Source organism: Bidens hawaiensis, unplaced genomic scaffold (genome assembly GCF_021521415.1).
Source record: "Bidens hawaiensis isolate Kalapana, Puna unplaced genomic scaffold, B.hawaiensis_p1.1 tig00013744_1, whole genome shotgun sequence".
NCBI classification, from domain to species: domain Eukaryota; kingdom Viridiplantae; phylum Streptophyta; class Magnoliopsida; order Asterales; family Asteraceae; genus Bidens; species Bidens hawaiensis.
In genome coordinates this window covers 437,247-449,734 of record NW_027492169.1, presented here as the reverse complement: position 1 = coordinate 449,734, position 12,488 = coordinate 437,247, and the positions used below count along the sequence as shown (strand labels likewise).

The following is a 12,488-nucleotide window of genomic DNA, read 5'->3' as shown; positions in this document are numbered from 1 at the left end:
ATTTACTAATTTATAACTTATTAACTTTTAAAAAAAAAAGTTAATAAATTACACTTTTGTAACTAATTGAATTATAAGGGTTCTCATAAGAAATCATAAACACCCCTTAGTTAAACCACAACGCGCTAGTTAAAAGATGTGCTAGTAAAACCCCACTGTTTATGTGGCAGTGACGTGACACTAGGGCTGTTCACGAACCGAGCCGAACCGAGCTTATGCTCGAACTCGGCTCGAATTGAAAACGAGCGGCTCGGATCGGTTCGAATTTAAGTAAACGAGCAGGAAAACGTTGCTCGAACTCGGATCGAATTGAAACCGAGCGGCTCGGCTCGGTTCGTTTTCGCTCAGATTGGAATGAAGAATATGAGACAACTAAACTTTAGGATGGAGAGAAGCTTGTGGTTAGCCATTAACGAGCGATTCCGGCGAGCAACTATGGTTCTCCGATCCAGTGACGTGCGACGTGAATAGAGAGGAGTGGAGCCGACGGCGTGGATAGACGGTGACAGCTTGATGTTGTGATGGTGTTGGTTTGAATTTAGAGATTTGGTTAATTGGAAGCATGAAATTGTTGAAGTGGAATGTGCTGGTTTGAATGTGAGGTCATAGTGAAATTTGGTACTTTAGGGTTTGATATTTCAAGTATATACAACTGTTGTGTTGTACTATTATTTTTTATTAGATTAAATATAATTTAATATTTTAAAATTACTTATAAAATTAAATATATGTTTGTACATATATAATTCTAAGTATATATATATATATAACAAACTAAAAATATTCAAGTCAAATCGAACCGAGCGAACCATTGCACGTTGCTTGGCTCGTTTAGGAACCGAACCGAGCAGAGCGGCACGTTAACAACCGAGCGAAGAAACGAGCGAGCAGTTTCCGAGCGAGCGGCGAGCAAGTTCGATCCACGAGCGGTTTGGACGGCCCTACGTGACACTTTAACTAGCATCTGACAATTAGCCCACAACACACAGCCTTGCATCACTTTTTTTCACCCTAACCATAAATTCCGTCACGAATTCATCAAAACCACTCTTTCAAAACTGTTATAGGTTGCGATTTGATTTCAAGGGGAGCAAAAAGTGAGGATGAAATCCGGAAGTCGTAGCCAAAATTTCACACCTCATATAGAAGTTGAAGGGAAAGGACAACTGAATAAGCAATTAAAGTTGTAACGTTCAACGGGGTATTGAAGTGTAACCGAAGGAGGAGAGGAAGGTCGACGGCGGCGGGAGCATTGAATTTAACGGCGTCTCCTGGGAGGTGCTAAATTACCCTTTTGTCCATTCAATATGCTTTTTAAGTAATAAAAATAAAAATAAAATAGTAGATAATTAAAACCATCAACCATACTCTTGGCCGTTTTACCATTTAGTATCATCCGGTAGGAAGATGAAGCCATGTGATGAAGGAAGACGGGTTGGTAACCCTGCTCAACTAACGGGTCAAACCGAATTGGGTCAAAACAGATTATTTAGAAAACCTGGTTCGGGCTAGATATCATGCTTGCTAACCAACTTAACTAAAATTTATCAAAACAGATTCACCCAGTAGTGAAGGCAGTAAATGGAGGTGTTCGTATGGTGCCATATCAATGTGGTTAGGGAACATATCAATGAAACAAAGACTAATTATTAATTAAAATAAAAAACCCTATATGAATATTTAGAACAAAGTGTAAAAGAGTATTTACCTGCAATTAACTACACTTATTTGCTAGCAATGCCCCAGATTAACCTACCCAACATATCGGCGAACCATAACACGGGTCCGCAGCTCTACCAAACAAAAGGCAAACAGGAACACAGAAACACATTCTACGGTCCCAACTTTGTAGAGGGATAGATAGACGACACAAGGACGATTTAAGAAAGTAGTAAACTATGTTCTTTAACCCGGCAGTTGGAAAATGATATCAAGTTAGTTATTGATATGGTGTACTTTTGGTGGAACCTTTGACGTTATGATACGTAACTGGTTAGCTATCTCAGTGAAGCTTGGTCTCTCTGAAGGCTCTGCTGACCAGCATCTCTCCATTAAAGACCTCCATTCGGGGTCACAGCCTTCGGGTACCGGAGGTCTAAGCGTGTTACTTACAATCCCACCTGCCAATTTTTATACAAATTATAAAAATCGAGTACTGGCGGGGCCATGTGAGTTTCACCAACAGGTTCTCAGTTACCAAAAAGAAACAAAGTTATATATGTGTGTGTAAATTACCGATTATAGCCCCGTAATGTAAGTCAGCATATGGTTCATCTCCGGTAAGAAGTTCCCACATGACAATGCCGAATGAGAATACATCAACCTGAAATAAGTAAGAGACAAAGAAGGTAAAGCATATACATACTTTGTTGTAGTGTTCAGGGCAATTACGAAATTGCCACCGTGCACTTTCTTTTTTCACCTTGCGTTGTACAATTCGCACTATAAAAGTGATTTGTACCTGATCTCAATAATACTTAAACTACTTGTACATTGTAGCGTGATTATCATTGTTCTACTTCATTTTGTTGTAGAGTAATTATTATTACTCTACTTGTATTTTGTTGTAGCTTTCTATACTTGGCAACGTAAAGGCATAAATGTTATTTGTAGTTGATCTTTACACACATGCATGCGTGTATATATAGAAAGAGAGGGATTTTGAGTGAACCTTCTCGGAAACGAGGCTGCTGCTGCCATTTAAAAGCTCGGGTGCCATCCATGGAAGTGTTCCACGCACACCACCCGAGATTAGTGTTTGACGTTTGACTTTTGATAACCCCAAATCTCCAACCTGATAACATAATAACAAGACATGCCATTTATTTATTTAAATTATTATCAAAAAACTGTTGTACGAAATTTACTTCAAAGACCAATGTTTATGAAACCTTGCATATTGGACGGTGTGGATCACGCAGATTAACAAGCAAATTGTCACTTTTCAGATCAAAATGTACGATGTTTTTCCCATGAAGATATTCCATCCCAAAAGCAACATCCATGGCTATTAACAGACGTTTGCGCCTATCCAGATTCCTAATTACAATCATCTATATATCAATATTCAACATGAATTAATATTTAATAAAACTAACAAAATGAAGATCAATATGTTACCTTTCATTCTTTTGCAAAGTGGTTCTTAAAGATCCGTTAATCATATACTCTGTAACAGTAGCAACGGACCCACCTGGACCATCAAGTACAACTCCATAAAAAGCTACAACATTTGGATGATGAAGATCCGCAAGCTTTATCGCTTCATTCCAGAAATCCTCCCTCTGTATTCAACAGACGCACATAACCAAACAAAAAAAATTAAAAATCAAAATTGAAAAACTAGTACAAACCATGCGTTCTTGTTCTGAAGCTTTCCCAGCAAAACATCGATCGTTTATTCGTTTAAATGCCACATCAGATCCTCTCCACTTGCCATGATAAATAGTTCCAAATGTACCTGAACCCAGTTCACAAAGCTCTTCAAGATCACTGTTTTTTATTATCTAAAAGTAAAAAAGTCAACAGTTAATTAGCTGATAAGTGTTAAAAAGATGGAAACTATATAAAGTTTGAATATTTACCTGCAGCACGCCGAGCCCGTCTGAAACGGGAAACCCAAGATTCGCCTTTTCCGGAATCTTTGTTTTCAGATCCTGTATGAACAAAACTTAATTATGTATGAAGTATCTTTTATTGAAAAATTAGATTATTATTAAAATATTAGAGTGTACACATAGTTTAGAATATAATGATTAAAAAGTTTGAAAAAGAAGTGTTCCAAGGCAACCCGAACCCGTAGGCTTGAAAACGAAGCTAACGTACACGCAGTGTTTAACCGAACAAACAAATGAACACGAACAGGGTTTTCTTGTCCGTGTTCGTTCGTTAAGAAAATGAACATCTATGTGGTTGTTTATGTACGTTCCTTAACAGTATAAACGAACGGTTCACGAAAGTAAACAAACAAACATAATTAATCTAAAACCAATTAAAAGTATATATATGTGAACAGCAATGTGTTGGGCCTAAAAAGTTACTAAAACTAGACTAAATTGTAATGTGCCTAAAATTTAAATGAATATATTAACGCAAAGTAGCGAACATAAAGGAATGCAAACAAACGAACCCATTTTGACCCATTACCTCAACTTCAACCCCCAACTGCATATTTGCATTATTATTATTGTTCTGAAATTCACCACTCAGGTTAGCTTCCGGGCTATGTTTATTCAGCTCGGATGTTGATGAAGAAAAAACCGAAGCGGCAACACCTTCAGCAACGGCTTGCAGTTCTTGTTTGATCAACTCCTCTGCTGAACCTGCAAACATAATAAGTAAAATGATCCATACAGGATAAAGATTAACTTAAAACAAACCATAATATTCATTACAGACCATGTTCTACACCGATATTCAAGTCCAAATTAGCAGTGGTCGGGTAAGGTCCATCATCAACCAATGTGTCTGCTGTAGGCGATTCTTCCTTCACACCACCACCGTCCTTTTTCGGTACAAGTTTGTTGGGCCGAGGTGGTGGGAACTGTGAGTCGTGTCTTAACATCCATGGATCTTGGTTGCTAAAAAGCGAGTTCGCACCGTCTTGACTTTCAACCACCGCACCGTTAAATGGGTTAAGTGGGTCCATTAACACGGTCTCCACTTCAGTTTTTGGGTCAAACTGTAACGGGTACGCATTCCATTCAGTAGCAGGCGGGTTTCCTTCCGTTGCACGAGCTGAATCACCACCAGAAAATGCAGGGCCCGTGTCATTATTACCCAAATTGCCCATTCCACTGGGCCCCGGGAATCCATGCAACCATGGAACCTCAGATGCGGTGTAATTCGGATCAACAACCATTTGGGATTTTTCAAGATTCATGGGTCTGTTTTCCAAGATGTCATCTTGTGTGCGTAGTCGTAAATCTTCCATTCTAGCATCAATCTGTCTCATATTATCATATGTAAAACCTGATTCCACATTATCCTCCTTAGTAACAACTAAGGGGGCAGGATACTCCCGTGGAGACTCATGAGCCTCCGTGTCTGCACTAGGTAACGGAGCTCCAACCGGGTTCGAATCGCCACTAACAATCTTATTATTAACCACCGGCTCCGGATTCGCTTGATACTGCATCGGGACGGCACACTGTTGGACCCACACGCCATAAGGAGTTGACACCTGTGTACTAGGATCATTTGCAGGACCCCGGTTAGGCTGCATCATTCTTCGGGTGTCTTCAATTTTAAGACTCTGGTAAACCGGATTCACATCAGATACTGTTGATTTAGGACTTTCTTTAAGGTCCTGTGCCACGGTATCAGAATGTGCATGAGGCAACGCTTTTTGGCACATAATACACCCATCAAACCTAGGCACTGGCTCCGGGTATATCACTTGTTGAGTGGGTACCCGGGTTTCAGAAAAGGGCACTTGTTCCGGGCCCGGAATCTGATTCCAACCATAAGTTCCTGGAATTACATGAGAAGTTATTTGAGTTTTCGTTTGAGTTTGCGGTTGAGGTTGATATGTAGAGTAGCTTGGATCACAAGGAATTTGAACAACCTCACGTTGCTGCACATACTGAGCTGGCGCCAGAGGTTGAGCTTGAACTGGAGCCGTGGCTAGGGCTGGGGCTGGAACTGGATTCGGATTGAAATTAACATGTGAGGACGGAGCAATAAACTGATGCTGGGGGACTCCAATTCCAATGACATTATTATGGAGTTGCGGTTGGGCATAGACCGGGCCGATGCTGCCCATAATCTGAGATTGGTACCCCATTTGTGTAGGTGGCGCTTGCATCTGTATGTACTCTGTACTGCTAAACGTCCCGTGGCGGGGGTCGACATAAGTTTGGACATAGCCAGGTTGTTGAATGGTGGGTCCAGGCGGTTGCAGATCATACTCAAATTGCCTCTGTTGTTGTACATGAACCGGGACAGGGACCGCGACCGTTCTCTCCAACATTTCAACCTCCTGATGATCAGACTGAGAAGGTGAGGCCGGAACAGTAACCAGTTTAGCAGCCGGAACACCAGCGGCAGAACTGCCACCAGGAGATGCCACGCCGCCAAACGCTGGACCGATCACCTCCCCTTGATCATGAGAGAAACCATCCACACCGCCTTCCGCACCGCTCACTTCTGAATTCTGGGTAGAGGAAGCACTTGCTATGCTCCCCTTCCTGGCGATACCACCACTGACACCGAGGCCACTAAAGCTATCTCCAATCCCATTAACCGCCTCCACATACTTCCGCCCGCTATCTTGCAAATCCTTAAACCGAATCACACTGGACGACTCTAAATCCGAAAACAAAAACACTCTTAACTTAGCTGAACCATCAGTCGACCTCTCAACCATCTTATCATACTCATCCATCATATTCTCCAGATCCTCCGGCCTCGAAACACTCACAAGCGCGTCAAGATCTTCCCCAGGCAACTGATACTTGATCACAACATTCCGCCCATACGAATCAAACATCTTTTGAACCAACTCATTAAACCTCACATCCCTCCTAACACTAATAATCCTAGTATCCCCACCAACATACCTAAGCACCCCGTCACTCGGCCGAGGCAATATCTTCCCTCCATAACTACACAAAAACTTAACTTTCCTACCCGAAACCGAATCCTCCCCACTTTCCTCACTAGCATGATCCGAGGCGCTACCCCCCCCACTCGGTACCAGATTCGGACTGTACCCCGTTTGCGCTACACTAGTATTATTCGCATACCCATAACCCGGTACCAAAGCCGGTGGGGGCACACGTGGCAACCAATTAACCACCGCGGGGCCCGGGACTACATTCCCATAGCCTAAACCCACATACCCAGGGTTGGAGTTGGGTAAGGTTAGCGGAGTTATTAATCTAGATTCATCGGCCGGAACATGAATTGGGCGTAAAGTGTTATTGGGTAACGCATTTTGATCATAAGCCATGGAAAGATCTAATCAAACAGTGATCTATCTAGGGTTAAAACCCTAGAATGTGCGAGTCGGTGAAGAGTTACCAAAATATGACAGGTGTCTGACCCACTATAAAATCTAAGACAAGAAAGCTGCGGCTGCCTTTATCAAGAAAACGTCATAATCAAAGATAATCCATAGTTTTTTTGGTTTCTTTTTTTATTTTATTTTATGATTATTATTCATTGTTTCTGCAAATTTCTTGTGACGGAGAAAAAAACAAGTCCCAAATGGGAAAGATGTTTTCAGTTTTCTTATTAATTTTACGTAGTATGGACGAGAATGACCCTGAGGAATGCTAATGAAAAAGTGTGAGTCAAGGGTATAATTGTAAATTACTAATTTTCAACCATAATGTTGTTGTTGTGTCGTATGCATTGATTGATGCTTTTTGTTGATGTATGTAACTTTTTGGTCTTTAGGAGGAAAATAAATATGATAGTGCTTTACATGTATGGTACATATGGTTTTGGTGAATTGACATAACTGGATGCTAACTTTCAAAAGTTGCATTGATGAGTTTATTGTTTCCATTTTTGTAACACTATAGCCTAGGGATGGTAATGGGTCGGGTTTAGGTATTCTCAAACCCATATCCGGTTATAAAAATCCATCCTAAACCCGTCGGATTTTAATCGGGTAATTACCCGTCGGGTTTCGGGTTTTCCCATATGGTTTCGGGTTTATTATCGGGTTTCGATAAAATACCCGTCGGGTATACCAGGCTCAAAACCCGCTAGGTTTCTACCGGGTTTTTACAAAGTGTAACTTATCGATTACAAAGATAGTTACTATAAAGATAAAATGTCACAAATAATTGACTTAAACAAGTGTCGACAAATAATATATTTGGAATATAGTATATATATAATATAATAAGCTATATCGGGTACATCGGGTATATAATCGGGTAAACAGGTTTATGTTATCGGGTAATTGGGTCGGGTAATCGGGTATATTAGAAATCCCAAACCCGTCCCATACCCGCAAAAAATTTCAAAACTAATCCCAAACTCGTCCTAGACCCTAATGGTTTGGGTATTACCTCTCCCATTTAAGACGGGTTTCGGGTTTTCCCATCGGGTTCGGGTTTCATTGCCTAAGGCAAACAGGTGTAAAACTAACATAAATGTAAGCACGTGCCTAATACGTGAAGGTGATTTTGGTATTACTTATCTACTTCCCAACAGTTTCATTAATCAAGTCTATTTCTTAAGGTACTTGGGCCACCTTCTCAACCGAGGTTTGGGAGCAACACTGTCGCTGAGGTCTCGGCATAGTGAAATTGTTTTAGCATTTGAAGATTGGTGCCATTGGGTAATGGTCACCTGACCATTTGATGCTATTTTCAAAAAACAAAAGTAATAATATAAGTAAATGATTTTATTTTAAACACTAAAAATTAATTCATGTCTCTCTAAAAATTTTACACCATACAATCATACATACACTCGCTTATACTATATTCAACCATATTTGTGTACCACTTTCTACCACATTCACTCAAATGGATTCAAGCAAAAAAGTCGAGAGGCGGTTCTTACAATAAATGCACGACGAGTAGTCGGAAATCAACAAAAGCACAAAGGGCTTTGGATCTAGTGCTTGATCATTACAAGAAACTACTCGATGGAAGCAAGCGAAATGTGCATCATATTTATTCAAAATGAGACACTTTATGAAGTTGGGCCACTTTAGTGGATTTTACATTTAAGTAATATTATTATTAAATTTTATTTTTAATTCACTAACTTTGTAAACAAAATTTAATTTTAAAAGTATACAGGATTGTGCATAGGGTGCGGGTATTAATGTCCATAAGAAACTATTAAAGGAATATCATAAGAAATATAAGAAAGTTTTACCCACCTTGATTCATGTGGAAGATTAACAACCCATAATAATAGCAAGACACAAGAGATGTCGTGACTCGTGTGTCCGTAAGCTAATAAGCTTTGATGATCGTATTCTCGTATTATAAACTTGCATGCATAGTTTATCACTTTATCTTAACTAATATTAACCCAAACACTAATTCAACATATTATATGATTTTTTCAATAACTAACATGTAAATAACTGGCATTGGTTATCGAGTTCTTTTAGAAACAATCTTGAAAAACAGGCACAATCAAGCATTTAGAATCATCTTTCGCAAATGAAATATATTCTTTGTTTGTGGTCAACTATTACCTATTTAGCATTCCCCATTAGTTTTATGTCTTCAAATCTAAAATTACATTACAAATAACTTCTTTTTTTCTTTCATTTTAATTGAATAATAATTTTTAATACATTTATTATTACATTTTTTTCTTTCCTTCACTTATATGCAATTTCAAAAAATATTAAAAAATTATGAAGGATAAACAATGTTTCTCCAAATTTAACCATGAATAGTAATATTTTCTTTTTCCTCCATTCACAACCACTCCAACCACCCCCTCGAAATGAAGAACACACTCATATAGTATGGAGAACCTGTTGTGCTCTTAGATTGGCCACTAGAGAAGGTCTTGCGCATCGTTCAATTCCGGTGATTTTAGCAGACTGCATTTTGTGCAACTGCGGCCAAGAAAACTTCGGCCACCTTTTTACCTCTTGCCAAGTGGCCAACTCGGTTTGTAATTTGATTAGATTATGGTGCAAGGTTCCTTTGATTTACGTCTTATATGTGCGTGATCTTCTTATGTTATTCTTATCGACTCCGATTTGCAAGAAAAAGAAAAGGTGTTACATGCATGGGATAGTCATGACGGCTTGTTAGTGTATTTGGAAGACAAGAAATGACGTCGGCTTCTTAGCCAGAAATTGGTCGACCTCCGAAGTGGTGAAGAACGTTAAATTTTTGGGGTATCTTTGGATAAAAATTATATCTTTGTTCAAGTCGTTGTCTTGGATGAGTTGGTGTAGTTTTAACTTTTAAATGTTGTTTTGTTGTTTCAGGCCTCTAGCACCTTTCTAGTTAGGCCGTTTCTAATGAAAGTTGTCTCTAGGAAAATAAATAAATAAATAAAACTTATTCATAAGTTACTTAAAGGGTGGCATCACAATTAACAAAACTATAGGCGGGGTTTTATCAAATTAGCTTTAGTCCAGGGTTCATTTTCGTCATTGCTTTGAGGGTAAGGAGAACACGCGGGGGACTCCACGTGTTATTTCAGTCTAGAAGAAAATCATATCATGTCGTATAACTGTTAAATGTATATAAATAAATAAATTGACCAATATTTTGAGTCTATATTTATTTATTATATTTAGTTGTATAGTATATTTACGTGTTTCATACTTTTAGCTCTGCTTTATATTATTTTTACACTTTGTTAATTATTCTTATGTGATCAAACAAAACTTTGGAAAACTTCACTCTAATTTAAGAAATATATTCAAATCAGAAAAGAAAATATGATATTATAACTTTTAAGTTATTATTACTTACACTGATTTTTCAGTGAATAAAACTTAAAAAGGAATTATATAATCTAGATTATGTTTGATGACGAAAAACAGAAACATGTTATCCTTTTTTTTAGTACTTTTGAAAGTTAAAGATGACAAAAATGTGACTTTGATTGATTATTACACTCCAATTAACAAACTCCCCCTAAAACTTTTCCTTTATCTGTATTATCTAAAATGAATATCTATCAATTAGAAGCCTATTTGTTTAATATAACTTCAGTTTACTTCTTTAAAAAGTTGTGGTAAAATTTTTATTTTATCTAAAGTTGCAACTTGCAACGTAATTTGCCATACTTTAATAACTGATTTTTGTTACAGAAGTTGATCAACTGAGAGCAAAGTTCTTGTTGATCTCATAAGTAGAAAACAAGTCCGGTGTTCAAAATGTGGAGGTACCTTCAACTGTTGACATAGGTAGGGACACAGATTCATTACAAGTTACAACCCAATACTAGGTCTCAGATAACAAATATTACTCAAAATTAATCAGTTTTATTGATGAGACATAATAGCACAACCATATAGGATCAAATGCCTTTTTTTTAAAAAAGCTATGCCAATGCCCCGAAATGTATTGAAGTTATATGCTACTTGTTCTACAATATCTTCAAGAAAATGATATATGATATCAGCATAAATGGATTTTGAATTTCTGATACCCTAGTTCTTTTCCAAGAGGGGACACTCTCAAAATGAAAGTTTAAGAAAACAAGTAACAGATTTAACTAGAAAACAACATTGTTTCATCTCAATATTGTGCGTCTAAGAAGTAACATATAGATGAATACATGAACCCGTGACTTTATATTTAGCAAAACATGAGGCATGCACAAAATCTTACAACCCTCGTCATTTATAAGAAATTACAGTGTTACATACATACGATGAAGCAAAGACAGTAAGAAAAAACACGTAAAACCAACTAGAGATGTAAATTTAATAAAATGCATCTAAAAGACTAAAATCGTATTAAACTGTTTTGGAGGACTTGACAATGCACCTAAGCAATAAGTCAAAGCTCACCTAAAAGCTAGCCTAATCTTAAGGATCGAAAGGAAACAGACCCTAACATCGCTTCAAGGTTTTCAAAGGGCACATCCTATTCCAAATACTTAACCATAGTGTGACTATGAGAGAGGGATAGGGAGGGGTAACCCATGCCTAAAGAAATGTAATTATTGTCTGTTATTTCTATTTTTTCTTCTTATATCTAACTATCTATATAATTGTCTATCATAAAATCATACGTGTCGCTCTCAGGTTGCTCCCCCAATCCGCTAAAGCCACCAGATTGCTTGATTTCTGAATGGAGGTCTCTCATTGATTTAACCCGATTTGATCCATTTACCTTAAACGGGTTATAACATCTCCATCATTTACTCCATGTTTTCATTCATTCGTTAAACCTAATTTCCCATAATCGGCACCCCTCCTTCCAAAACCGTAAAGCACTCAACAAACATTAGTGTGCCCTTTTTCATTCGCCTTCATCTCCAGTACACGACCCTAAGGTTCAATCATGCTTCATTCATTATATATATATATATATAGGGGATGGATCTTGCAAGAAGTGATATTACAGCGAGAAGTGCAAGAAGTGAATACATAACTCCATTAATCCCTAATTTCACTCCATTTCATATGATTATATATATATATATATATATATATATATATATATATATATATATATATAACATCATACCTTAACGTATATATACATATATATACTATATAATAAACAAAACTTTCTAATTGACACATGTCATCACCATGGTGATTCTTACAAAAATTTTATATAATCTAACAATGAAATTTAATTTAATTTAATTTAATTTGATAATAAAAGTTGAACCGACACAACAAAATTGTATAATCCGACAATATGTGCTGGAATTAAATCCCAAACATATTTGGTTAAATAAATGGGCCGGTTCGGTTATGACGGGTTTGGAAGTATCTTTAACCAAAATCGACCGCATTTGGCGGTTTTCAAAAATTCATTAAAACCGACCCAACGGTTATAACGGTTATCGGTTAAAATTAG

At 37.7% G+C, this 12,488-nt stretch overlaps 1 protein-coding gene across 1 annotated transcript; it reads right to left on the bottom strand.

Moving 5' to 3' along the window:
• Positions 1-1,673: 1,673 nt before the first annotated feature.
• Positions 1,674-6,952, bottom strand: LOC143544753 (RAF-like serine/threonine-protein kinase 20). The gene is made up of 9 exons (XM_077036779.1): positions 4,399-6,952; positions 4,147-4,322; positions 3,585-3,656; positions 3,354-3,506; positions 3,121-3,284; positions 2,892-3,039; positions 2,672-2,794; positions 2,236-2,323; positions 1,674-2,120 (listed from the first exon to the last, which is right to left on the bottom strand). Exons 1-9 carry the CDS (start codon positions 6,950-6,952, stop codon positions 1,936-1,938), a joined length of 3,663 nt encoding a protein of 1,220 aa, XP_076892894.1. The 3' UTR covers positions 1,674-1,935.
• Positions 6,953-12,488: the final 5,536 nt, after the last annotated feature.

Coding starts and splice junctions, on each gene's coding strand:
- LOC143544753 (XM_077036779.1), bottom strand. CDS start 6,952: ATGGCTTATGATCAAAATGCGTTACCCAATAACACTTTACGCCCAATT. Junction 3,657..4,146: donor AGTTGGGGGTTGAAGTTGAG/GTAATGGGTCAA, acceptor TTGTTCATACAG/GATCTGAAAACAAAGATTCC. Junction 2,324..2,671: donor GCAGCCTCGTTTCCGAGAAG/GTTCACTCAAAA, acceptor TACTTATTTCAG/GTTGATGTATTCTCATTCGG.